We start from the raw sequence: 27012 nt of genomic DNA, 5'->3' as shown, positions 1-27012 counted from the left end.
TGCACTCACAAGGAAAGGAACAAATCCCTGTGCAAACGAAAAAGCCCCAAATAATGTAAAACAGGGGTTCAAGAATTCTTTTCAAAAGCTGACAAAAAACAATGAAAATTCTCCCCGTGTCATACACATTCAGAACGTAGCCTCGATTTGTTCTTTCCTGTCTCTCAGAAGAGGCTTACAATGGGACCCAGCAAGCTTGCAAGCTCAGGCCATTGATATCCCAGGGGATTTTTCAGCTTTCATTTTCTCCCTCTGTTGATCTCAGTCTTCCATCAAGGACCCCCGCAAGCAAGAGAAAGAGAGAATTGAGAGTTCATTACCCTATTTGGAAACTTCAAGATGACTTATTTGAGTCTCAAAGAAAAGCATTCATGAACCAAACAAGCTAGCGGATCTGTCTTAGCAGTTCTCTGTCTGGCCCAGGCTAAATGAAAACTGATTGAAATAACATGTGGCGGCTGAAAGAAGGCAGAAGAACCCTCAAACAGGATGAACGCATATATTTACTCCACATGACAACATGCAGTTACAGAGTCAGTCTGTAGGTGGCAGCAAAGGTTCAATTTGTGGTTTACAAGAAGTTCTAGCACAAGAATGAGGGGAAAATTTGTTGCGGGGCAGAAAAGGCCGAGGAAAATAAATAATTGTTCCTGAGCTCATAATAACGAAATGCATGTGTTATAGCATTGAACTAGGAACTGTAGATTATATCTAATAAAAATGAAACTAAAGGAATTCTAAAAACAAGCTCCCCGACTTGAGAACCAACCAGTCAGGGATATAAATGACTTCCAGAGATTTGTGGGTATCTTTAGCAGGTCTTCAGAACTTGTTACTTCTAAAGAGAGTTCTAAAATGCTTCTTGAAAAATAAGGCGTTTGGCGAGCCAGTCGTATCAGTATGTGTCTAGACAGGAAAAATTGGCCTCTTTCAAATACCATGCTGCATTAGCATGCTAATATTTCCCACTTACGAAAATGATCTTTCGAATGTGTGTCTGTGTAATGCCAACCTGCAACACATGGAAGACAAATGCTTTGGAAATTCTATACAATATTACTGTGTGTATTGTTTATTCGGCAATTTCGACCTTTCCAAAGCAGAGCCTTCAACTCAGAGAAATAAATATTGACTGAATGCAAAATTCCACATTCTCATTAAAGCCAGGCGGTTGAGGCTTGAGTACTCTGCCTAAGAGAATATCGAAGTGTGTTTTAAGTGTGTTTTCCACGGAGTAGAAATAGAAATATGTACCCTTAGCTTGTTATGGGCTGGATAAAGCTCCCTACAAAAACTTACTTTTTGCTTGGCTTCAATGATCCTTCTTTCAAGATCAGATGGAATCATTTTTCCCCTGAAAGAAAAAATAAACACATTATAGGTTTGTTTTGAATAATTTACTTTGTTGTCTTTGACAAGTGGACACGTGAGGGTAAAAGTCCAACTGTAAACCGTTGATTGTAATGATTGGTTTAAACAACTCTTTGGCTCTGCATTTCCTCCCTCAAAGATACATGACTGCACTTTCTGGTAAGTTCAGGTGACTCCTGACCACACTGTGCAGTTAGGACATCCGCACGTCCCTCCACTCAGCACGGAACCTGCCTTTGTAGGTCATCTTCTTCATTTGCTTAAAACAAGCCTGCTCTGGAGCAAGACATTTCAAGGAGAGGGCAGAAAAAGGTTTGCAGTCCAAATGTGTGCATGAATGGACCTGCAATTTCAGATTGAGAAGAAATGCCAAGAGGAGATAGTCCATCCTGAAGCATTCGAATGAAATATTAAGCCAAAAAGCCACCTAATTACATTCCAAGTGCAAAAAGCACAAAGCAGGCCAAGAACACACAGGCTCAAATTTCAAACAGATCGATAGACAGGAATCAGAGAGAGAAACATCCTTTCGTCCCTGAAATATTTCTTTCCTAAAATAAAATTATAGATAGTGTTTTGCTTACTTTAAAACCCCATTATTATAATAACCAGAGAAGTTGATTTTTTTCAAGAAGCTAGATGTGGCTAGATATGTGATCTCAGTCAAGTTTCTTAATTTCCCTGGGCCTATTATTATTATCTTTAGGACACAGTGATAATAATATTACCTGTGGAGTTATTAGGATTAAATGAGTTAATACGTGCAAAATTATTTTAAAAGTGCTTGGCCTATGGAAAGCATTCAATAAATACTAGCTTTCGTTGTTGAGATTGTTATTATATATTGCGGCATTCCTATCCTAAGATTTCAGGAGAAAAACAGGCAAAGGAAAGAGAGTAGGTACATGATACTGGAGACTGTGAAATAGCCTTTAAACTAACATAGCTCTCTTGAGGCGGCTACACTGGCTAAACTTTTCACATCATGGTCCTCTATCTAGGATTTTTTAAAAGGAGATTTGGAAAAATAAATTATTTCTTTTCGGGGGCAGGAGGTTGTCACAATAAATAGGGGGATGCTACTGGCAGTTAGCGGGCAGTGGGCAGGGTTTTGGTATTTGTTGCTAGCTCTATAGTCCATTTGTGGCTGTTCTTGGGATTCTAGATATAGAGCAAGCGTTGAGCTACTTCAATACATCTTCTAGTGTGGTCTTGCCTAGTTTTTTTGCATATTAAAATGTTATTTCAATAGAAATTACTTTGCTAACATTTCTCCATTTAAAAACATAACTTGGGCATTATATAATGAGTACATAAGTTATATTTTCTACGATTTTCATTTCAGGCTAATAAAGGCAGTGTTACAAACTAGTTGCAATATGCAGCAGACATTAGGCCTGAAGGCACTGAGAACCACTGATTTATGTGAAGCTGTTTTCCAAAGAAAGACACTTAACATGTAATTACCTAGCGACAGTCATGGACAAGTTAGCAGTGATTAGTTAGTCAGGCTGGAATGGAACAAAGGGCATTAATGTACATTTGGTGTGAAGGGTGCACCGAGATTCAGAGCTGCTCACCTATGAGGACGTCTGTGATGTGGGGACAGAAGGAAGGACAGAGAGGAACCAAAGGCAGGGTGGTGGGGAGGGCATCTCGCCCTCTGTATTTCTCCCTTCCCATCACAGTGTGGCCCAGGGAGCAACCCACAGAGCGGGGATTTTTACCTCTCCCAGATCGGGCTCTGCTAAAACACCGTTCTCCAGCCTTGATATAAGCAAGATGTTCCAATTTTAGAAGAAACTCAGATATTTATCTTTTACATAAAGTTCTAAGTACATTAAAATTGCCATAGTATTTTTAGAGGTAAACATGGAACTGAGAGAGAGGATTCTCAGAAGTTGTTTGCAAATCCCAAATTTTACCTAGTCTACCACAGCTGACCGCCTCTGCCTTGGAGAGTGTGGGATGGACGAACTTGACAATTGCTATCTGCTCATCTAATCACATCTGGACGTTTTGTTAAGCACAAGGCAGTAAGGTGTCACCGAGAAGTCACAGATTAAGGTACATTAGAATTGGAAGGTGGTCAAGACCCGATTCTAGTCTAATGGCTCCATTTTTCAAATGAGGAAACAGGCCAAGAGAGGCTAAGCTTCCAGCACAAACACAAAGGGCCGAACATATAGGAAGCGTAGTTGGAAAGACTGCAGTCTTTTAGGGTAAGACAAATCCTTTAAAATAATATCTGGCTTTCATGGACCAGAGGTGTCATTCCAGGCTTCCAGGAGAGCAGTAATGAACACAAGAGTCTGTTCCGTTTCCACATGGGTGAGCTCTGGGGCAGCAGGAAGGAGCAGGTTTGTCAAATACAGTGGTTCCCCCTTAACTCAGGGGTGGGGGGATATGTTCCATGTCCTCCAGCGGATGCCTGAAACCTCAGATATATACTATATATACTATGTATATTCTGTGTTTTCGTATACATACATACCTACGATGAAGTTTCATTTATAAATTAGGCACAGTATACGAACAACAATAACTAATAATAAAATAGAACAGTTATAGCAACATACTGTAATAAAATTATGTGAATGTGGTCTGCCTCTCTCAAAATACTGTATTGCTTTGTACTCGCCTTTTCACTTTACGGCTTCTCTGTGGCATGTCCGAATTGCCAGCATCACTACTCTTGTATGTTGGGGCCGTTATTAAGTAAAATAAGAGTGACTTGAAGACAAGCACTGTGATATTGTGGCAGTCGATCTGATAACCCAGACATCTACTAAGTGACTAACGGGTGAGGACGCTGGTGAAAAGGATCATTCACGTTCTGGGAGAGAGGGAGCAGAACGGTGCACAGTTTAAAACTTAGGAGTAACTTCTGGAATTTTCCATTTGATATTTTCAGACCACGGTTGACCGTGTAAAGCAAAACCATGGATAAGGGGGTCAACTGTGATCAAGTCCACAGGTTTGCTTCTCAGAGTGGAACGTGATGGGGATGAATCGCTCTCGACGAGGGGCAGCTCCAGTCTTTCCCAGGCACTCTGCCTCTCACCCCCATGTATGTTTTGTCCACTTGGGAACCCAGAGCCTGGCAGGGGGCAGACCAGCATTTGTTGGAGGCACATGACTAGAAGGCAAAAGTTTCACCCAAGGATAATATTAATATTAATATCTTTACTTCACTGTCTGACCAGACAGCTAGTGTGAGGGCCTCTGAAACAAATATTTTTATCTTTCCATTTATCTGAGATTTGGCTGATTTTACTTTAAAACAATGGCTCTTAAAATTTAGTGTGCATAAGAATGACATGTGTACGTCTTTAAATACAGATTCCTTAACTCAGCTCTTAGAGATTTTGATTTAGTAGGTCAGTTATAGGGCCCAAGAATTAAGTCATCCCACAAATAGTTACTGAGCACTTACTATGTGCCAAACACTGTTAGGAGGGCTGGAGTACCAAGGATTCCACTCTCTAGGGCTTATACGCCAACAAGGGAGACAAATAATAACATAGTTAATAGACAAACATGCATAGAGATTTGCATTCTAACAAGCGCCCTGGGTGATTCTGCAGTGGGTAGGCCTACGTCCACATGTTGAGAACCATTACTTTAGAAATGAAAGTTTTAGCCCCACAGGCATTTAAATGACTGTGTAACATTCTAGCCAAGTACTTTTCATGTGGCCCATGGTTTTGAGCCATCGTGCTTGTAGGGAAGTGAGCAGACGGAGCTCCAGATGTGGCACTGTATGTTCCCTGCCTGCCCCTGTGCTGTGGGGTGAGAGAACACTGGGCGACAACCAGCAGGCTCCTCTGAGGATTAGGGGCTGTCTGGCCACTCCTGGCTTTTTCATACAAGTGTCTCCTAGTGCAAGGCAGCTTTGGATGGCAGCTATTGCATCCTGTATGTCTGGTCTAACAGTATTTCCATTGCAAGAATTATATTTTTAATGTTTACACATCCAACCTTTAGGCTGACAATTAAGTCACAACTGATGCTTTGTAATGCTGTTAGTTGTTTGTGTTTAAGACTGGACTGCCATGCAAGTGAGGACTGTTGAACCAGACTGTTGCTTTGAATGTGGCTGTTTTGCATTAAAATTCCTGATTAGCAATAGCCTTTCAAAATTCACATGATACTACAGGGTCACATAACTTCATAAAGTTGCCTGGGCAAAATCCTACACTGCCAGTGAGAGTTGCCAGCAGGATAAAGCTGCTCTTTGTGGGAAGAAGCAAAAGACACAGATTATATTTTGTTTGGACTTTTGACCCAGATTCATGGCTATCTTCCATGGCTCTGAAGGAGAAAGCGATCTATCTTATCAAAAGGAGCACATTAGTGGAGAGTGTACACCTCTAGGCAGGCATCCAAATGGTCACATATGAGGTGCTTGAGTCTTTGGTGACCCAGATCACTGGTCTTGCTGAACCTGCAGTAATTCCACCAGCCTTTCCTAGGAGAGCAGAGGTTGGCTCTGTTCACAGAGATTCGTGTGCGAAAAGGAAAGGCTCCGTGAATCCTTCCTGTTAGAAACTGACTAATGTTACTATCACTGGTAATAACAACACTACTGGCAGCGATAATGAATGGCCAGTTTTAGAAACTACTGCACTATAGCTTAGTCCAGCATCTCTGCTCCTCACGCCAATTTACAGGAGAGTTATTATCATTCAAACTTTGTAGGCAAGGAGATCGAGAATCGGAGAGGCAGATGAATATGGCTAAAAGCTTGCAACAAAGAGACGGAATAACTCAGTTGTGTACCAGATCTTATGCTAACTGTGTACTTGAAGCATTAAGTTCTTCCTTTTACTCATTTATAAAATGATGATAATAGTCCTTGCTTCACAAGGTTTACATGGGAATTAAATGAGATAGTTAAGTATAAAACACTATAAAGCATTAATTATAAAACCCTATCTAGCATACAGCAAGACCTCCATACATGTTAGTTTCATTGTGATTAGTAGTAATAGTACTAGCATTACGTGACTTGCAGGATGTCGCACAGCTAGTAGGAAGCAGATTTCAAGTCTAGAACTGTGTGACATCAGAACCCAGGTTCTTAGCACTGCACAACAAATGTCTTCCAAAGCATTTGTGTGGTTTAAACAAAACACCTACTACCTTGACTTAACATAAAACTTTTCAAGTTGAGTTCTCAAATCTTAACGATGTATGTAATATTTCTACTATGATTGTCCGGAAGCCCCTTGAATTGAGTAATTCCTTGATCTCAATTCTTATTGCTATTAGCACTAATTAGTAAAATAAGGAAAATATATACCCTCCTACTAAAACATATTGTTCTATCATCCTTTGGCGATATCATTCTTTCTAGTTTAACACCTAAATGTTACAGGAGTAACAGAAACCTGCTAGTTTTTTGGTTTGTTTTTGTTTCTAAACTAGCCAGCGCTAAGCAAAAACACTTCTTTAACATAAACTGCAATACAGAGACAGCGAGGGGAGCTCACGGACCAAGTGAATTTTCAAATCGCCCAGACTGTGTGGTGACTTGAAAAACTGCATGGAATGGCTTGAGAAAAAATTGCTGAAGGAATTTACAGAGCAGCGGTAGAACTTACGAGGGAGATTCCCTGGAGAAAAGCACTCCAGGTATCTCTCCTTGGCCCCTGCTGATGTGGGTAACCTACCCTAAAAGGCCCATAAGATAAGCTAACAAAAGTTAAAAGGAGACCATTCAGGAAGCTCTTGCATTATAAAATCAAACCCTGTGCAAAAATTTTTTTTTACCATAATTATAAACAGTGAACTTTCTAGGTTTCTTTAATATATAGTTTGACTTGGATAAATAACTTTAACTGTAACAATTAGCCATATTTTTCTCTTTTAAGATTTGTTTTCCAATATACACAATGGGATATCTTAGCCTTATAGTCAGGATATGGGAACAGGCAATGGTTATTTTTGTGTCTAATTCTAGTACTGTATATTAAATTTTTTTAAAAAAATTAACTTCTTCAAAAAAAGCATTTACTTAACATACACACACACACACACACACACACAGAGATACACACGCTCACTTACTATATAGCAATCTAAGTGATATGCAACTGAGGACTTGAACCATGATGTGGTGCGAAGCTATTTTCTTTTCTATATGAAATCTTATTGCTGTCACTGGGGGCTGGTTTAGTGCAGAGGGGGAAGTAGCTGATGAGGGAAGTGTTTGTGTGGGCAGGAAGGTGTGTCGACAATCTCTCATCACCCTCCCTACTCCACAAACTACTATCCCTCTTCCCTGAACTTGTTGGTAGAGAGAAGGAAAGGATTATGATAAGCAGTTCAATTTATCATGTAAGAAATCATGCTTGGCTATTGTAAATAACTTTTATGACAAGGAGGAAATCAAAACTGCTATAACAGAACACTAAAATTAATGACTTTTATGACAAGGAGGAAATCAAAACTGCTATAACAGAACACTAAAATTAATGACATGGGGATACTACATATCAAAATATGAGAAGCACCCTAAATCATTCTCAGAGGAAAATGTATAGCCTAAAATGCTTTTGAAATTAAATAATAGAGAATAAAAGTAACAAAAGCAAATATTTAACCCAAGTTGCTAGGGAAACAACAGCAAACAATGTAGGCAAAAAGAGGGAATAAATTTTTCAGTGACTTAGAAACTATAAATTACACTTAAATTCAAAAGCTGGCACATTGAAAAGATCAATGAATATGCAAATATCTGATTAGTCCAACAGAAGAAAGAGAGAAAGTGTAACATTTGAAATTTAAAAAGGAGGTATGGATATATATATTAATACTATTCAAAAATTCTATGTAGAGCTTTATGCTAATTTTAAAATTTTTGAAGAAATAGAATATTTTCCCTAGGAAACTGTAAATTAAAAGAATCAATTCAAGAATATTAAAAAAATTGAAGAAAACTAATAACTGAATAATAAGGGGTGGGGGGAAAGTTGCCAGAAAACTGTCCCCCAAAATGCTAGGCCCAGATGTTTAGGTAGCAAATTTGAACAAGTCTACTATTGGCGGATAATGCTCTTTAAGCTCTTATGGAGATGACAATGAAAATCTGCTGAATTTATTTCCTGAAACCAGCTAACTGTGAAAGCAACATCTGCCAAAGAGAGACCAGAAACATCTATAGATATATCTTGTAATATAGGTACGTAAATCTTGAATATAACATTAGAAAATATAATCCAGAAGGAAATTAAAGATGAACATGGAACTAAGTAGGATTTGTCACAAGAATGCAAAGAATGGCAGAGAGGTAAAATAATAATTAGTATCTGAAACTATAAATGAGTAAACTGAAATGAATTTATAAGAATAAAAACACAAATTTTTACCAAATGATAAAAAAAAAAAAGATTTGGATAAATGGAGAGACACGTCATGTTCTTTGATGAGAAAACAATATTGTAGACACACACAATTAATCTCTAAACTTAACAAAATTCCAACAGGATCCCCAGTGGAAGCTTTAGGAGAATGGGAACCTGAGAAAAAGCAAAAAGTAAATTAATAAAAAAATTTAAAATGACAGTCCTCTCAAACACCATAGATCAAAATAAATTTCAGTTAAATCAACTATTAAAATAATATAAAGGCTCTAGGAAGAAAAATATGAATATTAATATATACTAAGAATGGGGAATACTTCCTAAAGACACTAAACATGGAAAATGAGTAATTGATAATAGCTCTGACTACCAAAAAAAATGGGACTTTTTAAAATAAATACCACAAATAAAATTTAAAAGCAAATGATACATTTTGGAAAACATTTACAACATACATGACAAAAGAGAGCTTTGTTTTCTTTTTTAACTATAAATAACTGATAAGCATAAAATGTTTGACTTTGTTAATTATCAAAAATGAAAAGATCAATAATAAAAAAATAGTTTCCTTCATCAAATTGACACAGGTCACTTAAAATGTTACTTCCTAGGATTAGAGAGAAAATGGTGAGCAGTCACACCTGTATACAGCTTGGGGGAATATAAATTGGCTGATTCTTTTCTGAAAGGCAATATGCCAGCAAGTATCATAATTTTTAGCAGAGGCACAATCCTGAAATTAGAAATTCTATTTCTAGGAATTTGCCCTAGGAAAATAATATATGTGTCTAAATATTTAGCCACAATAATGTTTACATTAGCATTTTTTACCTAGTGAAAATTTAAAGTAACTTAATATGTCTAACACCAGGAGATTTGTTAAGTAATATAAATTCTAAACAATAGATCATTAGTGATTGAGAATTATATTGGAGAATTTCTAATGACATAAAAGTTGCCCGTAGTATTTTATTATGTGAACAACAAATTTCTAATTGGTAAGTTTTATTTAAATATATAAAAGTATGTTTGGAACTATATGCACCAAAGTATTATGGAGATTATGTCTGGATTCTTCCATTTTTTAATTTTTCTACAATGAATATGTGCTGCTTCTGGAATAAAAAAGTGTTTGTTTGTTTTTTAAAAGAAGGGGTTAGCCCTTAACATCATGTACAAAAATTAACTCAAAATAAGCCAGAGACTTGAATGTAAGAGCTAAAACTATAAAACTCCTAGAAAAAAAGCATAAGGCAAAAGTTTCATCACATTGAATTTTGCAATGGATATTTTCCTGGATATGATGCCGAAGGCACCAAAAACAAAAGAAAAAATAGACAAATTGGACCTTATGAAAGTTAAGAAATTTTGTGCATCAAAAGACATTATCAACACAGTAAAAAGGCAACCCACAGAATGGGAGAAAATATTTTTAAATCACATAACTGATAAAAGATTAATGTCCAGAATATAATTCAACAACAAACAACTCAATTAAAAAATTATCAAAGGAATGTAAGAGACAGATACGTAACAGTCCATCTAACAGCAGCAGAATACACATTCTTCTCAAATTCACATAGACATTCTCCAGAATAGATCATATGTTAAGCCGTAAAACAAGTCAACAAATTAAAGAAGACTGAAATTATATCAAGTATCTTTTCTAACCACAATGGTGTGAAAATTAGAAATTAACTATAGAAGGAAAATTGGAAAAATCATAAGTATGTGGAAATTGGACAACACACTCCTTAAGAACCATTGGGTCAAAGAAGAAATTAAAATAGAAATTAAAAAAATATCTCCAGACAAATGAAAATGTAAATGCAACATACCAAAACTTAAAGTATGCAGCAAAGTAGTTCTAAGAAGAAAGTTTATAGATAAACATCTACAATAAGAAAAAAGAAATCTCTCAAACAATCTGATTCTACTTCTCAAGGAATGAGAAAAAGAAGAACAAATCAGTAAGTTTTATTTAAATATATAAAAATATATTTGAAACTATATGCACCAAAGTATTAGGGAGATTATGTCTAGATTCTTCTATCCCAAGTTAGCATAAGGAAGGAACTGATAAAGAATAGAGCAGAAATAAATGAAATAGAGACTAGAGAGATAATGGACAAAACTAAGAGATGGTTATTTGAAAAGATAAATAAAATTGACAAACCTTTAGCTAGACTCACCAAGAAAAAAAAGAGGACTCAAATAAAATTATAAATGAAAAAGGAGACGTTATAACTGATAACCACACAAAAACAAAGAGTCATCAGAGGCTACCATGAAAACTTATAAGCCAACAAATTGAATAATGTAGGAAGAAATGAAATGGGTAATTGCTAGAAACATAAAACCTACCAGGACTGAATCATAAGAAATAGAATTTCTGAACAAACCAATAATGAGTAAAGAGATTTAAATAGTAATCAATACCTTCAACAAAGAAAAGCCCAGGACCAGATGGCTTCACAGGTAAATTCTAGCAAATATTTAAAGGATTAATGCCAATCCTTCTCAGACTCCTTCAGAAAACTGAAGAGGAAAGAATACTTCCTAACTCACTTTATGAGGTCAGCATTACCCTCATACCAAAGCCAGATTAGAACACTACAAGGAAAAAATTACAGGCCAATATCCCTGATGAACATAGATGTAAAATCCTCGACAAAATACTAGCAAACCAAATTCAACAGTACATTGAAAAGATCATACATCATGATCAAGTAGGATTTATCTCTGGTATGCAAAGATAGTTCAACATCTCCAAATCAATCAGGGTGATATACTACAATAATAGAATAAACAGAATGAAGGGTTTAAATCATATGATCATCTCAATAAATATAAAAAAACCATTTGACCAACTCAACATCCTTTCATGATAAAAACTCAACAAACGAGGTATAGAGGGAACATACCTCAACATAATAAAGGCCATATATGACAAATCCACAACTAACATCATATTCACCAGTGAAAAGCTGAAACATCAGAAACAAGGCAAGGGTACCCTCTCTCACTACTTTTATTCACATAGTACTGAAAGTCCTAGCTAGAGCAAGTAGGCAAGAAAAAGGAAATAAAGACATCCAAATTGGAAAAGAAGAAGTTAAATTGTCTATGGTTACAGATGACATGATCTTAGATATATAGAAAACCCTAAAGACTCTACCAAAAAACTTTTAGAACTAATAAATGAATTCAGTAAATTTGCAGTTCATGAAACCAACATACAAAAATCAATCTCATTCACTATACAACCAAAAAGAATAAAATACTTAGGAATAAATTTAAGCAAGGAGATGAAAGATCTGTACACTGAAATTGTAAGACAGCAATGAAAGAAGACACAAATACATGGGAAATGTCTCATGTTCATGGATTGGAAGAATTAACATTGTTAAAATGAGATGGCTCTGTTGCATATTGGACTTCTAATATTGTTAAAATGTCCATATTACCTAAAGTGATCTATAGATTCAACACAATCCCTATCAAAATCCCAATGATATTTTTCACAGAAATAGAAAAAACTATCCTAAAATTTGTACAGAACTACAAAAGAACCAAAATAGCCAAAGCAATCTTGTAAAAGCACAAAACTGGAGGCACTGCATTTCCTAATTTCAAACTATATCACAAAGGTATAGTAATCAAAACACTATGGTACTGGCATAAAAACAGATATGTAGACCAATGGAACAGAATAGAAAGCTCAAAAATAAACCCATGTATGTGCAGTCAACAAATCTTTGACAAAGGTGCCAAGAATATACAATGGGGAAAAAGATAGTGTCTTCAATAAATGGTGTTGGAAGAACTGGACGGCAACATGCAAAAAAAATAAAACTGGACCACTATCTTATAGCATGCACAAAAATTTACACAAAATGCTTAAGAGTTGAAACTATAAATTTCCTAGAAGAAAACATAGGGGTATTGGTTTTGATCTAGGGGGTTAAGCTCCTTGACATAGGTCTTGAAGATAAGTTTTTGGATTTGATACCAAAAGGAAAATAAACAAATGGAACTACATCAAAATAAAAATCTTCACAGCAAATAAAGCAATCAACAGAATAAAAAGATGACCTATGAAATGGGAGAAAATATTTTAAACCACATATCTGATAATAGTTTAGTCTTCAGAATGTATGAGGAACTTCTACAACGCAAGAGTAAAACCAAATAACCCAATTAAAAAATGGGCAAAGGGCCTGAACAGACATTTTTCCAAAGAAGATGCATAAATGACTAACAGGTATATGAAAAGGTGCTCAACATCACTAATTATCAGGGAAACACAAACAAAACCACGATGAGATATTACCTCACACCTGTTGAGATGGCAGTTATCAAAAAGACAAGAAGTTAGCGTCGGTAAGGGTGTGGGAAAAAGGGAACCTGCATACATTGTTGGTGGGAATGTAAATTGGTATAGCTATTATAGAAAACAGTATGGAGCTTTCTCAAAAATCAAATATAGAATTATTAGATGACCCATAAATTCTACTCCTTGGTATATAGTCAAATAAATGAGTATTTTGAAGAGATTATCTGCACACCCATGGTCATTGCAGCATTATTCACAATAGCCAAGACATGGAAACAATTTAAATGTCCATCGATGAATGGGTAAAGAAAATGTGAGTACACACACACACACACACACACACACACACAGACAGACATACACACACTGGAATATTATTCGGCCATGAGAAAGAAGGAAATCTGCCATCTGTGACAATATGAATGAATCTGGAGGACATTATGCTAAGTGAAGTAAGCCAGACACAAAAAGACAAGTACTGTATGATTTCACTTATATGTAGAATCTAAGAAAGGTGAACTCACAGAAGCAGAGACGAGAATAGTGATTGCCAGGAGCTAGTGGGTGGGGAAATGGGCAGATGTTAGTCGAAGAGCACAAATATTCAGTTATAAGATGAATAACTTCTGGAGATCTAATGAATAGTATGGTGACTATAGTTAATAATACTGTTTTGAATACTTGAAATTTGCCAAGAGAGTAGATCTTAAGAGTTCTGTCTACACAAACACACACACACAAATGGTGACTATGTGAGGTGCTGGATATGTTAATTAGCTCTATTGTGATAATCACATTACAATGTATACATCTATCAAATCATCATATTGTCCACCTTAAATATATACAATTTTCTTTGTCAATTATACCTCAATAAATCTGGAAAAATATTTCTTCGAAAGAAGTAAAAATAAATAGGTTACTTTAATTTTTAAAATGAGCAAAAGACTTAAACAGACGTCAGGGAAGGGACTATGAAAAATAACTCATATATATTATTGGGATTGATTAATGAAGTTAATAAGGCATACAGATTAAATAATTGTCTTATATCAAGGTCAAATTTTATGCTTGTCTTCAAGTCATCCTTATTTTACTTAATAATGGCCCCAACATACAAGAGTAGTGATGCTGGCGATTCGGACATGCCACAGAGAAGCCGTAAAGTGAAAAGGTCAGTACAGAGCAATAAGGAGGTAGAGCTGTTGTGGAAAACAGTACGGCAGTTCCTTAAAAAAGTAAAAATAGAATGACCATATTGTTCAGTAATTCCACTTCTGGGTTTATACCGCCCCCCAAAATTAAAAAGCAGAGCTCAAAGAGGAATTTATACACCCACGTATAAATAGTAGCATTATTCAGAGTAGCTAAAATATGGAAGCAACTCAAGTGATATATACATACAATGGAATATTATTCAGCCTTAAAAAGGAAGAAAATTCTGACATATGCTACAACATGGATAAACCTTGAAGACATTAGGACAGAAGAAACAAGTCAATCACAAAAAGGCAAAAACTTATGAGGTACCTAGAGTAGTAAAGTTCATAGAGACAGAAAGTAGATGGTGGTTGCAAGGGTTTGGGGCGGGGGAGGAGAAATGAGTTGTCTAAACTACAGAGTTTCTGTTTTGCAAGATGAAGAGAGTTTTGAAGATGAATAAATGACGGTTACACAGCATAAATATCCTGCATATCACTGAAGTATACACTTAAAAATGGTTAGGGTGGTAGATTTTATGTGTATTTTACCACAATAAAAAAATTGGAAAAAAATTAAAAAGGGACCATTAACTGTTGAATACTAGGAGTTCTCTTTTGAGTCCAAGCCCTAATTCTTTGCTCACCAGCTATGTGACCTTGGACATGTCACACCTCTGCCAGGGTTATGAGTCAAATGGATAAAGGAGAATTTGCCATACTGTAGGGCTGTCGTGTATTTGGACACACTTCACGAACTGTTAACACCAGGTAGATGTGAAGGGGTATATTTTTTGTGTCTCCAATGAAATGAATTAATTAGATTGATCGTATAAAGTACTTAAGACTGTGCCAGACACATAATAAACACTAAATAAGTGTCACCTATTATACTTTATAATTCTTCCCGATATGGGACATTATGAAGCACATACACCTCAAGCACCTCGGAGTTCTCTGCATCTGAACCCATGGGCAATATGACACTTGGAGGACTTAACCACAGCCCTGCTTAGCGATAACTGATTCAGGGCCTCTGTGAAGTCTGTCCTATGACAGTGCACTCAACAGTTCCCCAAGGACCTGAAAGAGCTGATTAGCTTCCCTAACCACCTTTAGGCACTGGCCACATCAGCTAATTTAATAAAAGAGTATAATGATCCCAGATTGTTTATATCAATTGTATCATAAAGTTTATATCAGTTGTTTATATCGATTGTATCATAAAGTGCAGTACTTAACAAGCACAGGGAAATGCACTCTAACTGTAATTTATAAAGCCAAGTGATATATTAAAAGAAAAAACGGAAATATATATAAAGGCATAAGTAGTTAACTTTTGTGGTATGAAAGTATTAATCAAAATAACTAACAGAATTCTTATGTTACATGGGAGCTAGGAAGGCCAGCAACTTTTCTAGTGCTGTGCCAGATTTACTTTCCGTAAGCTTTTATAGCCATTTACTAGTAAATTAGATAATTTAAAGAAAACTCCAAAGGGAGAAATAAGAAATGGAGATGTAGAAGAAAGTGGGGAGAGAGTGGGAGAGAGTGCTAGAGAGAGAAATTTCTAAAAGTACCTTTGAGTTCATATTAACGAGAGAGAGAGAAGAGAAAAGAGAGAAGAGAGAGAGAGAGAGAGAGAGAGAGAGAGAAGAGGGAGGGAGATCTTTCTTACAGTAGAATGAAAAGAACTAATAAATGTAAATGGAATGATGAAATTAGAAAATCACTCTTTTGCAAACATCGTGATAATTCAGGCAAGAATCAAGAATCATCGATGGATGCTAAACTAGTGAGTGAACATTGCAGGAGGAACGGAATATTTATATAGTCTCCAAACATCCCCTACAAGACACTTGTTAACTGCAAAGGAGAGAATGGTCACTTTACAGTGGAGAAGCCTGGCAGACACCAATCACCTTAACCAAATGGTCAAAGTTGACTCTACTGGTAGTGTGACAAACTCCTGATGAAGTGCACTTGAGAAAGACAAGCATCACCTCCCTGGAATTCCTGCCCATAATGCATCACCTGAATCTAATCATAAGGAAACACCAGACAAACCCAAATTAAGAAATATTCTATACAATAAATGGTCTATACTCTTCAAAAGTATCAATGTCACAAAAGACAAAGGAAAGCTGGAGTGGCTCGATAGTGTAGTGGTTAGCACATCTGCTTTACACACAGAAAGTCCTGGGTTCGCGCCCCAGGTGGAGCCACAGACCATACCCCGGGTGCACTGGGTCCCCCAAGTGCACCAGGGGCGCCAGGCCCCAGGCCCCGGTGCTCGCAGAGTGTGTGGGAGGAGACACCCCACCTTCAGAGATCCAGCTCTTAAGGGGAAACGGCAACATCCCTAGGTCAGGGGTGGAAATGGAGGGGTGGGAATTAAAGAGGGAAAAAAAAGACAAAGGAAGACTAATGAAGTTCCAGATCAAAGGAAGCCACAGAGACGTGACAATTAAATGCAAAGTGCGATCCTGGACTGGGGAAAAAATAGCTCTAAAGGGCATTATCGGGACAATTAATGAAACTTGAATAAAGTGTATAGATTAAATAATAGTCTTGTGTCAATGTCAAATTTCCTAATTATGCTCATTGTACTGTGATTATATAAGTGAATATCCTTGTTTTTAGGAAATGCACACTGAAGAATTAAGGGGCAAAGAGGTATGATGTCTGCAAGGAATTCTCAAATGGCTCAGCAAAAAATTATATCTATAATATACATATAATTTACATATGTAATATTGAATATTCCTTACATCCAATGTGTAATATTGAATTTTATGGCGAGAAAGAGAAGGCTAGAGCACATGCGTCAGAATGTTGACAGTTGGCGAATTTGGGTGCAGGGATTGTGGCGGCTTTTGTTACTATTCTTGCAAATTTTCTTTAAGTTTGAAATTATGTACGAAAATACAAAGTAAGAAAAAAAATATCAGATAAGTTCATGTCCAAGAACCATCCCATCTCTTAAGGGTTTCTGAACTAAGATCCATTAGCAGCTTGTCAACGCGGCGCGAGCCCTGGCCCCGCCCCCGTCCTCCAGTGCTCCCTGGACCTGTCCTCCCTCCATTCTGTCACCACGCCTGTCACTCTCTCCCCCTTTGCCTCCTTTCAATCTTATAATGTGAAATAATTCCAGAGTTCTTGTGAACTCCTCCCAGAAAGATCCTGCACAATTTCAGCAAAAGAATAAGAGATTCGCAAGGGAAAGGAAACCTCTGCTCTCTATTTTATCCCTTCTTTTCGCCGTGTAATTCACATCTCCTCTCTAGCGGCCCTTCACCTCTCGGTTGAATGTGCCCTAAGCCCCTCTCCTTCAAACGACAAAGCCAAAAACCATCCTGGACTCAACATCCCCTCCATCTCCTGCCCCAACTCCTCCCCTTCACGCTCAATCTCTGGAAATACGGTCTGTATTTGCTCTCCTGTTCCTCCTCTCAATTTATTCTTCAAACCCACGCAAACTGCCTTCTGCCCTCATCACTCCATTCAAACTCAGCACCTTCTTATGAGCAAAGCCGATGGACAGTCGTTGACCCCCATTTCATCTTTTGGTAGTTGATGCTGTTAACCATTCCTTCTAGAAACATTCTGATGGCTCTTAGGGCCTCGTTCCTGGTTCTCCTTCAACAACACAGCTCCTTCTCAATCTCCGTTTCGGGCTCCTTGGACTCTGCCTGTCCCTGAAATGTAGGTGCGCCTCAGAGTTCTTTCTTACACCCACTCTGCATGGCTTCCGTTGTGTATCTTCAAATTTCCAGTTGCCTACCTGACACCCTCACTTGGCTACCTCATAAAGCTCTTCAAATTCAACATCTCCGAATCTAAACTTTTCACTTCAGCCAGGGTTCTTTATCTCAGAGAACAGCAGCACCACATGGACTTGACTGGCAAGCCAGAAGCCTGGCATTCATCCTTGGTTCCTCTCTTCACCTGTACACCAATCAGTCAATAATTCCTATTCATTCCAGCGCTCCATCCCCACTCTGCATGGGGTCAGCTCACCCTCAGCATTTCCTGTTCACATTGTTACCACAGCCATAAACTGCCAACTTCTAACCAACACTTCACTCTGCATTTAAAATGATCTTTCTAACAGAAAAATATGATGTGTCTCCCCTGCTCCAAACTCTTCGGCAACGGTCCATGTCTTCAGCCCCCAGGGCTCCCACTTTCATCATATGGGAAATTCATATTCTTCCAAATTATCATCCATAGAATTGAAATTTTCTCTCCTCCTCCCCTGTCTGAACCTCTGGGAAATATCTTTTTGGTCAGTGGCCTAATCCAATTCTGAAATATCACTCAGTTTTCTTTGACAAGTATTTATTTCCCTCTTTATAGTAACTCGGACATTTCTTCTTTATCTTTAAACACATCAATACATCATTAATTTCGATTCCACTAATTCATATTTTGCAAATATTAGACCCAATGACACTTCAATAAAAATTCATTAAACCCATCACTGTGAACATTTAACTTTTTGCTGACAAGGAAAGGGAACACTTAAATTAGAACTTATGAAGTCAAGAATTCATTTAACACATTTTTCCTCTTTTGAATTTACTAATTTTTATAGAATAGAATATTCTTTTCAGTTACGATACTTCCATTAAAATGCGAGCCATGGTAAACTGAGGTTTCCCATTACCTTATCTTATTTTACTAATTAGAGCATGCATAATAAAATTAAAATGTTTTCTGATTTTCAACTCTGAGCGAAACTATTCCAAACAAATGAAAACTTAATATGCATTTCTCTTTCTTCATTTTAATCGAGAACCATGTTTCACTTTCAATGGGTCACCAAACTGAGCCCCTGTGATTGCCAATTAAGGGATAAGATCTCGCGGGATCTTCTGCCATACGTGGCTTTGAGCTTGTTGCTAGAGAGACAAAGACCGTTCTTCACTAGGACATTTTCCTTCAATTGTGAGCTTCCTGCTATGTCAACTGTCTGCAGGACAAGATAAAACCTGTCACCCCAGTCACTGAGAGACTGATGTGCAGGATTGGAGAGAGTAACTGTAAGAAATGAAAGCCTTAGAGAGCGGGTCCGGATTCATGACTTGCAAAGCCTGGGTGAACTTTGTCAAGCACACAAGGAGAAACAAGAACATCGGAATGCATTTTGTCAGCCTCAAGTGATTTTCTGAACTGCTCATCTGACTTTGTGATGATAAAAACAAAGTGGCTATCGAGAGAGTTTTAATCGATTCTGACTGCAAAGGTGGCTGCAAGTGACTGTCCAAGGCCGTCTCCTTGGCTCCTGACCCCAAATGCTTCAATTTCACTTAATCCTTCAAGGGCAGGCTCTCAGTCTTAAACTCTTGCTATACAGACGGTGCAAATTATCAATAAAGAATTAAAGACTACTTGTAGCTACCAACACACAACTTTACTTTTTTCCCCCAAAAATGTTCTCATACCATACTGCTAGAAGTAAATTGGTAAAATCTTTTGAAAGGCAATTTGGCTTTATGTATCATTTTTCTTTAAGAATGTTTATATAATTTAAACTAGCAAATATATTAAGAAATGACCACAGATGGAGAAGCCCTGGGCACCGAAGAATGTTCATTGAAGGATAGAAAGGTTATTTATAATGGCAACACCAGAAATAGGAACATGAATAGTAGGGGACACATATTTTGTGTTTGCTCTGTTCCTGGTATCATTTTTAGCATTTTACATTTGTCAACACATTTAATGGGTATCACAGTCCTGTGAAGCAGGTGCCATTACTCTCCCCCCGCCCGCCTTTTTTTTTAGATAAGGAAACTGAGGCATAGAGAGGCATTTGTCTGAGCTGGAGCTGGAGCTGAGATTCAAACAGTTCGATCCAGAGCCAGCCCTTCAAAGCGCTATCACGTTTTCCCACAGTCACGTCTCGGATACTGTGTAGTTAAGTGTGTTGTGTCTGTAATAACGTAGAAAAGTATGTATGTTATCACGTACAGTTAGAAAAAGGAACATGATCATAAGTACGTAATTTAAAAAAAAAGAAAAAAAGAAAAAAAGAACAAACCTCTATGCTTAAAAAGAGATTCAAAGATATAGACACCAATGTGGTACTAGTGAGGATCTTTGGGTAGTGGAACTATGACTTTTTTTCCTGTTATTGTCTATTTTTTTTAAAAGTAAGTACATATTGCTTTTTAAATGGTAAAAATGAAAATTTATTCCGCTTAAAGCTCCCATGTGTTTCCTGTTCTCACGCTAATTTCCCTCCATTTCCCTCCTTGCTTCACTTCGTACATCAACCACAAATTTTTTCTCCTAGTCTTATTTCTCCCAAGTTTTATTTCTTATCCTCCCCCCGCCTTCTTTTTATTTCTTCTTCCTCCGGTATCATTCCATCCTCCCTTCTCCATCCCACAAAGCTCGTGAGCAGGAGACCAAGCTCCCTCACAGCGTTGCCCGATACCCCCTTCCCTCTGTACCTGGGGAGAATGGGGCAGTTGAGGTATTTTTTGAAAAACCTCAACAATGGTTTTTAGCATCGTGTTTTAGTTTTTCTAATGGCTTCTAAAACCATTAAAATAAAATCGAGTGACCTTAAAATTTGAGGCTACCTGGTCGGTCACTGATTCGAGACCCCACTGGGTTTTCAGTATCCTCTGCTTTCTGCTCCTTTCTCTGCTGATGGTGAATGACAGGCACCTTTTGGCTTCTGCCCTGGCAGCCCCATCTGTGGGCACTCTCCCTGCTGTCCTGGCAGCCTTGTCTGTGGGTCCTTTCCCTACAACACGTTTGCTTTTGATTCTTGCTCTTTCTTCTTTTCCAGGACCACATGTCCCTTTGGATCACGAAGCTGCCTCCAGACAGTCAGATGTCCTCAGGCCAGCATTTTGCTCCCAAGTGTACCTGGCTGGCAGGTTTGGTGGACTCATCCCAAGGCCATCTCCATTGTTATAACCTGCTTTCCACAGGAGTAGAAGCAGCAATACCCATGCCATGAGGGGTGGAGTCAAGAGACCTCTCTGATCTCCAAGGTCATGGGTCCGTCCACTAGGAGTCAACTCAAGCACACCTACTAATTAAACTAACAAGGAAGACTGACTAGGCTGAAAAAACAGGGCCTGTCAGGCAATTCATCCCTGAATTCTAGACTCCTTACTTATAACCGTTTGGTTGTCTATTAAAAGGGACTTTGAAGTCATTAAACCTTTATCCCAGTTAGCATTTTTTTGTGAGTGGGTGCCGGTTTTCTCCTCAAATCTTAAATCTTTTTAGTACCTGATAGTGAAGAATATTGGTAGCCTTAAAAGTATAAGGCAGTTGCTTTTTCAAACGTGTTTGCCTCACTGAAGTGTTTCATTACTCACGCCCTTCCTACCGCTGGAGCCTCTCATCAGCCCCACTGACCACCATCCCTCCTCCCCCTTACTTCTAGAAGGGCGGTTTCATTCATGCACTCTTTGAATAAAAATGCTGGCAAAGTTACCTTGTTTTCAGTCCTACTAAGCTCAAATGCTAAGTTTGCCTGTTTCCCCCCCAACAAGAAGAATAACACATCACTTTTTCTCCCCTCATTTTAAAAGTAATGTGTGTTCACTGCAAACAATCAACCAAACCACACGATACATAAAAGTATGAACGAGAAAGTGACAGTCTCCTGTAATTTTATTTCCTAGAGGGAGACATGGTTATTAATCGGTTTGTGTTTTGGAGCTTTCAAAATCCCACCTGGCCAAACATCTCTGCCGTGGCTGTCTGCTTCTTTTCACTCCTGGTCAGGCCCCCCTCCTTGAGCCCCACAAGTTATTTCCGTGGCTTTGCTCATGGCATTCAACCTTCCGTAATTTACCCCGCCTTCTCCTCCACCCATCTGACTTATCTCCAATTTAAAAATTCTAGTTCAAGTCTTTCCTGCGGCATGAAGCCTTCCAAAGCCTCACCGGTGTATAGAATTTGTACTCTGGGCTACACAATTCAACCACATAAATGTCTCTTTCTGATGCTACTTCATGTCTCTACCTAGACCATATACTGCCAGGGAACTGAATTATGCCTTATGCTTTTTTAGAGCCTAGCGACACAGTGGGCAATTATAAATGTCTGTAAGATAAATTCATATGAATAAATAAATAGTTAATTGAGTGGCTTCTTTTAAATTGAGTAAAACTTCTTATTCGATGCATTTCATTTTTTATAGTTTCCAAACCTATAGGCCAGTGATAATTGACATGGATATCCTGAAAATGCTTTTAAATCTCCCCTACACCTTTTCCCAGAGTATCTATGAGGTTTAGATGCCAATTAAGACACAAGATTCCCTCTTGGTTCCCCACAAAGCTGATGAGTGGCTGGGCCAGTGTTCAATCCCGTTCACTAAGCTGTTTCCCTTCTGTAATTCACATCATCCACGATGCCTAGAATGATGACATAACCATAAACCAGTGCTCAAGCTCCTGGTTGTTGCTTAAGTGTCCAGCTGATGAATGTCCTTGTGTGCCATCTTGGTGCAGAATATTTTGATTACTTTAACAAAAGTTCTGATTCAGTCAAGGGCCGTGGAAGCCTCCATGGCATTGAGGATCAACATCCTGGGACTCCAAGCAGGAGCTCATGTGAAAAAGAAAGTGAACAGCAGTGGCCAGGATGGAGGCAGGTTTACTGTCCCACAGACATCGCCTGTTTTTGGACTAAATGGTATATATATATATGTGTGGAATTTGCAAATTGCTAACCAACAAGAGTTGCATATTCATGCTCACCTCTCGTCACATTTAATCAGAATCACGCTGTCTGTTCCGATGCCCAAGGCTGCAGCTCCCTTCTTGAGAGAAAAATGACTCTGGGAAAAAAAAAAAAAAGCATGCTTATAATTAGTTTCATGTAATGTCAAGATCCACTTCCTTAGCGGCTTTAAAAATTTTTTTATCCTTTTAGTTCTAATCTGTCCCTCCAAAGCCTGGATGGCTGAGAGGAGATGGCATCCTTCACTTAAGCTTTTTTTATATTTAAAGAAATTGTGCTGAAATGCAGAAAGTATTCACCATCTTAAGAATTCAGTGGCCTTAAGTACATTCACATTGTTGTGTAACCATCCCCACTATCCATCTCCAAAACTCTTTTCATCTTGCAAAACTAAAACTCTGTACCCATGAAACATCAGCTCCTCATTCCTCCCTCCCCCAGCCTCTGGGGATCATCACTTTCTACCTCTATAAATTTGACTACTCTAGGGACCTCATAGAACTGGAACCGCACAGTATTTGTCCTTTCATGACCAGCTTATTATACTTTGCATAATGTCTTCAAGGTTCATCCATGTCGTAGCATGTGTCAGAACGTCCTTTTTTAATGTCGAATCATATTCATTGCCCATATAAACCACGTTTTGTTTTTCTGTTCATCCATCAAAGGGTACTTGGTTGTTTCCGCTTTTTGGCCATTGCGGATGATGGTGCAATGAACATGGGTGTAGAAATATCTCTTCGAGCCTTGCTTTTAATTCATTTGGGTATATCCTCAGAAGTGAAATTGCTGGATCGTATGGTAATTCTATTTTTGAGGAATTGCCATCCTGTTTTCCACAGCAGCTGCACATTTTACATTCCCACCACCGGTGCACAGTGATTCCCGTTTCTCTGCATCCTATCAACAGATGCTATTTTCTATTTTTTTGATGACAGTCATTCTAACGGGTACTGGGTGCTACCTCTTCATAATTTTGCTTTGTATTTCCCAAATGAATAGTGATATTGAGCATCTTTTTTGTGTGTTTATTAGCCATTTGGACATCTTCTTGGGAGAAATGTTTAAGTCCTTTCCCAATTTTTGAATGGTTTTTAATTTTTGTTTTAGCTTTTTGTTGTGGAATTCACTGGAGCTTTTGAGTGAGGATAACAGGACTCTGGAAATTGTAAAAGGACCTGCTACCCCAACATATAGTCATTCAAGCTGATTTTATATACAAGGAGGAAGAACACATCCACTGCCTCCAGCAGCTGCATACGTATGGCTCTCAGACTTATATTTTGCTACCAAGTTTCTCGTGTTGAGTGAAATCGTGTGCACTCAAGTAAGAAAAGAAATTGGCTTTAAATCTACCACTCTCATCCCAGACTGATGGGGAGGGGACGCCTATCTGTTGTGCAGGTGACCGCCCAGACCGGGGTGGGCTCGGGAAGGAGGCATTGGTTCCTGGCTCAGGCAGAACAGCTTATGGGAAAAGGCCACACTGCCGAGGCACTGCCACATCTTTGTGCTCTTGGTTATTGATTCCGGGTAGGAATCTGAATCTCAATGGCTGTAATCACTGTGCAATTTTGGAAGCTGAGAGAGGCTAACCTAAGCCCAGCTGTACTGCATCTGCCCAGCAGCCTCTTACTATTAACTACAGATCATTAAGCTGTCCAAAAGAAGAGCTGCTGCCTCAATTTACATCTCCAAAGGGCTGCTGACTGGAATTTTAAGTTATGGTTCCAGAGTGTACTCTCTCTTCGAATGCCCAGTTTTGACTCATCTGAATTCTTAAATAGGCTGCATAGGAACTGCTAACACATATTTTTAGGAAGTGTGTCTCATAAGCAAGAAGAAATCACATTAACAGCAGCAGCAAATAATGTAAACCAATAAACAAGGCACTGAATAGAGACGTTTGAAAAGCCCAGCGTAGCTGAAAAGGAATGAGAAAGGGCCATTAGCCTCATTTTACAACCTCAGGAAGACAAAGTGGACACATTCGTTACCTAGATACCTGGGAAACTAGGAGAGAACGCTTAATTGGGTTTGTAAAGATGCATGTCTCTCCCACCAAAAAAAAAAAATAGTGCTCTCTCTTGTGTATTTAGCAGATCCCTGGGCGACCTCAAAGAGAAGGAAATCAGAGGAGAACAGCGCTGAGCCTCTCACAGCCAGGAGGGCACAGAACAGAGGCGCCAGCTGCCCCACTGAGCAAGCACGAGCTACTCAAATTGGGCCCCTCAGTGAATGAGCTCGTAAGCACTAAACTGCCAAATGCCAAATTGGGGATAAGTAAGAGATCTGGTGCACCTGGTCAATGAGAGGAAGTTGTCTTGTCTGGTCTTTAATGAAAAAGAATAGGGATTCTCAAATGAGGAGCAATTAACCAGGATAATTGATCGCCGTACCAAATGCCACACACTTAAAGAAAAACACATGCCCGAATAGAAAGCTTAAAGATGGGGAACAAAGGTGATATGAGGCATGAAAGAGAAAATTAGGTACCCAACACTTTATACTTTCAGGAAAGGGAGCAAGGAAATAGCTAAATTTATCCGCTAATAGCAAAGGACCCATAAAGAAGAAGGAATGAGAGAGAGAGAAAGAGAGAGAGAGAGAGAGAGAGACAGACAGACAGACAGACAGACAGACAGACAGACACTGTCTAATGTGGAAGAAACGGTGACAGCATAAATGACCCATCTTTCTGTGCTGGTGAGACAACACATGGAGAATCACTTTTAATCCTTAGTTCCACGTTTCATGGAACCACTCGTTGGCACAGCAGCATCCCAGATACTGAGGAGTCTGGAAACTAGGTGTCATGAGAGAGCTCAGAGGAGGCTTGGTCATGAGCAGAGGGCATGAGAGACATGTGGCCTTCATTTCTGAAGGGCTTTGCCAAGGTGGCAGTAGAGTGACAGATTGCTCTGTATGGCTTCAGAAGGCAAAACTCTAAACAAAAATTGGGAGCCACATGGTTTCAGATGTGTCTCTTCAAAACTACTAATCAGTTCATCAATAGAATAGCTGGGGAATGAGCTAATGAATGAATGCACCGCCCCTTTACCTTCCCCACTCTGATTTTGGAAAAATAACAGTAGACCCCCTGATAGAATCTCGTGCTTATTTAGAACTAAATCATATTTCTGTTCAAGGGCAATAGACGTTAATATCTATATGATTTTTATTTTATATTAAATGAAAAATTCAAAGTTGATGAACGATTAATTTCTCTACCTTTAAAAAAATATCATAAGTAATCTAGATACAGCCTACATAATTCAGCTGACATTTAAAATAGGTGCAATTGAGTATGGGATTTCATAGTTACGAAATCATTTTAAGTAGAAAATTAAGCAGGCTTTCTGGATTTGAGGGGTATGAGATTATCCGGAGTGAGAATGAGAGCCCGCGGGCATGAGCTCTGCCATTTTATTTAGCCCCGGGACCGGAAGGTACAAATCAGCTCCTTCCTCTTTTAAATGGGGACAAAATCTCACCTGTCTTTAAGGATGCTGGGAGAGTAAGGGGAATGGTGGAAAGCTCGGAGACAAACCACTTCGGTCTCTTGACACGCCAGTTTCTCTTCCTCTATTACACTTTAGACATGTGGTTTGGAAAGCTGCAGTAATTCTTTCCAGCCATTTTTAGTCACATCTAGATATTTAACTGAGACTCAGATTCAACTGCCTAGTGGATCACAGGGCTTCAAGGAAAGCTTCTGCTAGGCTCAGGGGACACAAAGAGTATTAAGACAGCCCTCAGGACCCCGCTGCCTCCCTCATCCACCCTTATCTCTTACCTCCTGTATTCTCCCTCTTGTTTGCTCTACCTGGGTCTTCCTGGTCTTCTGAGTTTGCTAAACTTGTTCTTGCCTCTGGGCCTTTGTACTTGCTGTTCCATTTCTTAGAAAACCCTTCCTCAGATATGGATATGGCTCCCTCTCTCATCCCACATAGATATCCCTTCCACAGAGACCTTTTATGACCATCTTACAAAATAGCTCACTACCTCCCTACTCTCT

At 38.5% G+C, this 27012-nt stretch overlaps 1 protein-coding gene across 1 annotated transcript in view; it reads right to left on the bottom strand.

Moving 5' to 3' along the window:
* GAD2 (glutamate decarboxylase 2) overlaps positions 1-27012 on the bottom strand; it is a 71181-nt gene that overhangs the window by 24635 nt on the left and 19534 nt on the right. Inside the window, exons 8-9 of the mRNA XM_039877594.1 lie at positions 23012-23091; positions 1300-1354 (exon numbers count right to left, since the gene is read on the bottom strand). Of these exons, the coding sequence (XP_039733528.1) occupies positions 1300-1354; positions 23012-23091 (135 nt within the window). The remainder of the gene's footprint in view (positions 1-1299; positions 1355-23011; positions 23092-27012) is intronic.

Source organism: Pteropus medius, unplaced genomic scaffold (genome assembly GCF_902729225.1).
Source record: "Pteropus medius unplaced genomic scaffold, Ma_sr-lr_union100, whole genome shotgun sequence".
Classification (NCBI taxonomy): domain Eukaryota; kingdom Metazoa; phylum Chordata; class Mammalia; order Chiroptera; family Pteropodidae; genus Pteropus; species Pteropus medius.
Note: the sequence above shows the minus strand (reverse complement) of the source record. Positions and strands in the feature narration are given on the sequence as shown.